Source organism: Eretmochelys imbricata, chromosome 1 (assembly GCF_965152235.1).
Source record: "Eretmochelys imbricata isolate rEreImb1 chromosome 1, rEreImb1.hap1, whole genome shotgun sequence".
In the NCBI taxonomy this organism is placed as follows: domain Eukaryota; kingdom Metazoa; phylum Chordata; order Testudines; family Cheloniidae; genus Eretmochelys; species Eretmochelys imbricata.
The window spans coordinates 7371673-7375160 of record NC_135572.1 but is presented as its reverse complement, the minus strand read 5'-3'; the positions used below and the strand labels follow the sequence as shown (position 1 = coordinate 7375160).

Sequence of the window (3488 nt, the reverse complement as noted above, 5' to 3'; positions counted from 1 at the left end):
TCATTTGCCAAATACAGGATGCAGATCCTGTGAGAATGAAGGGAAGTCTGTAGGACAATTGAACTCTCTGCATTCAGTCAACGTTGGCTAGGAAAATCACTTCAGCTTCTCTTGGGGGTCAGAGTGTATTACTGGGAGCATTTGGCAAGGGAAAGTTAATGGAGTCCTCTTCTAATTGAATTGACACATGTAAATCTGGAGTGATGACGTTACAGTTAATGTTACTGAATTCAGAAAATGGTGCTAAAAATGATCTCCTGTGCTCCAAAGAGGTAGTGGCATAATTTGGAATCTCCGGATAGGATAAAGTAAATAAAATATACATAATGAGGCAATGAAACACATAAATAGCTTCAGTGCAGGATAGATAAATACTATGACCATTTTCACCGTGCACTTGCCATGTGTTTACACACATGTTATGATACAATGGGCCACACTCAGAAGGGCAGGGCCAAAAAGGGTGTCTGTGGGAAGGTCACAATTGCAAATCACACAGTGCTCAAATAGGCTGTGGCACTGTGAGCCACAAGATCTCAATGGGGCCAGTTGCTTAGAAGAATGCAAAGAGGGGCAGGGTGTTTATATGGGTTACTATTGGTGCTGAAAATTCAAAACTGTGTTTTTGCTTATCTTCCTTGAACTCCAGGGAGTCTCTAGAATTCCACTCAGAGCAGAATGATGTCTCAATAAATATCATCTAGTCTCCTGTGCTTTTTCCTTCCAGGAAGAAAAGTTTAAAACTCATCGGACCGTCTCAGTCCATTATGTCAGCTGTCAATAAAACCAAATTCAACCCTGCAGTTTTCTTTCTCACCGGGATACCTGGGAAGGAAGACTTCGATCTCTGGATCTCTATCCCCTTCTGCTTAGTGTATATTACTTCAATAGTAGGAAATTCACTCATTCTGTATGCTATAAAAACAGATCCAAGCCTCCATGAGCCCATGTACATTTTACTTTCCATGCTGGCCGTCACAGACCTTGGTTTATCGATAACCACCATACCGACGATACTGGGTATATACTTGTTTAACTCTAGGGAAATCAGCCTCAATGCTTGCTTTACCCAGATGTTCTTTATCCACTCTCTTGCAATAATTGAATCCGCCATGCTTTTGATGATGGCCTTTGACCGCTTCATTGCAATCTGTAACCCACTGAGATATGCTTCCATCTTAACCCTGCCGAGATTAGCCAAGATGTGGTCGGTGTTTGTGCTAAGAGGTGTGGCCGTAACATTACCATTCCCCTTACTCCTGAAACGGTTCCAATACTGTCGAGCCAACGTCCTCTCCCATTCTTACTGCCTGCACCAGGACGTCATGAAGTTGGCATGTGCGGACATCAGAGTCAATAACATCTATGGCTTGTTTGTTACACTCATGACACTGTGGTTGGACTCACTGCTCATCTTCCTCTCTTATGTGATGATCCTCAAAGCAGTGCTGAGTATCGCATCCCACATGGAGTGCCTCAGGGCCTTGAACACCTGCGTCTCCCACCTATGCGCCGTCCTGGTCTTCTACATGCCAGGGTTCAGCCTGACTGTCATACACAGATTCTGGAAGAGCTCTTCTCCCTTGCTTCAAATTCTCCTGGGCTACATCTACTTGCTGGGCCCGCCCCTGATTAATCCAATAGTGTACAGCGTGAAAAGCAAACACCTTCGTGCAAGGATAAATAGGGTGTTTGTCAAATGAATAATCAGTTCATCATCCAGTGACACAGGAGTAAAGGAAAACACGCCGTGGCCACCTATTCAATCCTGGACCCTTACGTGCGAGTCTAGGGCCAAGTCTACACGATCTCCGATTGCTCTGCAGTCGACTCCGGAACTCCACCAGGGCCAGAGGCGGAAGTGGAGTCAACAGGGGAGCGGCGGCCATCGATCCAACACCACGAGGACGCGAAGTAAGTGATTCTAAGTTGATCTAAGATACGTCAACTTCAGTTATGCTATTCTCGTAGCTAAAGTTGCGTATCTTTGATCGATTCCACCCCCGCCAGTATAGACCAGGCCAAGAAGAGCTACCGATTTCCACTCCTTAGAGAGAAGTTCAGATGGGGTGTAAGACACGGAGCAATGGATGTGGGACTGATCCCACTCGCTGGTCAGAGACGACACGGCACTGGGGGAAGGAGACCAAGGAAGGCAGCAGCATTTACAAACTGACTGTGCTCGTGGAGAGCCAGGGGACTGGTGAGATGTTGGTCCATGAAGAGCCGTATCGGTGGCTATTCCAACCTCAGAATTCCGGTCAATACAGTGAATCAAGGGAAGGGGTGTGGAGGTTGTTTCCATTTTCACCTGGCCTGACACACTATCCAAATCATAGAATCATAGAATGTCAGGGTTGGAAGGGACCTCAGGAGTTCATCTAGTCCAACCCCCTGCTCAAAACAGGACCAATACCCATCTAAATCATCCCAGCCAGGGCTTTGTCAAGCCTGACCTTAAAAACTTCAAAGGAAGGAGATTCCACCGCCTCCCTAGGGAACGCATTCCAGTGTTTCACCACCGACTTAGTGAAAATGTTTTTCCTAATATCCAACCTAAACCTCCCACACTGCAACTTGAGACCATTCCTCCTTGTTCTGTCATCTGCTACCACTGAGAACAGTCTAGATCCATCCTCTTTGGAACCCCCTTTCAGGTAGTTGAAATCATCTATCAAATCCCCCGTCATTCTTCTCTTCCATGGATTAAACAATCCTAGTTCCCTCAGCCTCTTCTCATAAATCATGTGTTCCAGTCCCCGAATAATTTTTGTTGCCCTCCGCTGGACTCTTTCCAATTTTTCCACATCCTTCTTATAGTGTGGGACCCAAAACTGGACACAGGTCTCCAAATGATGCCTCACCAATGTCGAATAGAGGGGAATGATCATGTCCCTCGATGTGCTGGCATTGCCCCTACATATACATCCCAAAATGTCATTGGCCTTCTTGGCTACAAGGGCACACTGTTGACTCATATCCAGCTTCCCATCCACTGTAACCCCAAGGTCCTTTTCTGCAGAACTGCTGTCGAGCCATTCGGTCCCTAGTCTGTAGTGGTGCATGGGATTCTTCAGTGCTAAGTGTAGGACTCTGCATTTGTCCTTGTTGAACCTCATCAGATTTCTTTTGGCCCCATCCTCTAATTTGTCCAGGGCCCTCTGTATCCTATCCCTAGCCTCCAGCGTATCTACTTCTCCTCCAAGTTTAGTGTCTTCTGCAAACTTGCTGAGGTCTTGCAGAGCTCTTCTGCAGTCACAGTTCCCGTCCTTCCTGAGCGCTCTGGATGCTGCATGATCCATGCACCAGCTGTGGACAGAGGCTATTCAAGGGACACAGTCCCGCACCCTTCCCCGATGCCCTTACCCAGGTGCTTGAGACTGAGTCATGTCAGAGACATGATTAACACTGGAGCTCCAGGAGAAGCACTTCAGGTAACATCCCCCACCCCTTATTGATGGCTCTGCACACAGAAGAATATTTTCTAG

The 3488-nt window shown here is 46.8% G+C and overlaps 1 protein-coding gene across 1 annotated transcript; it reads left to right on the top strand.

Annotated features, from left to right (window-relative positions):
• The first annotated feature begins 767 nt into the window (after nt 1-767).
• On the top strand, nt 768-1703 carry LOC144279307 (olfactory receptor 51G2-like). Its single transcript, XM_077840784.1, has one exon. It carries the CDS (start codon nt 768-770, stop codon nt 1701-1703), a length of 936 nt encoding a protein of 311 aa, XP_077696910.1.
• Nucleotides 1704-3488: the final 1785 nt, after the last annotated feature.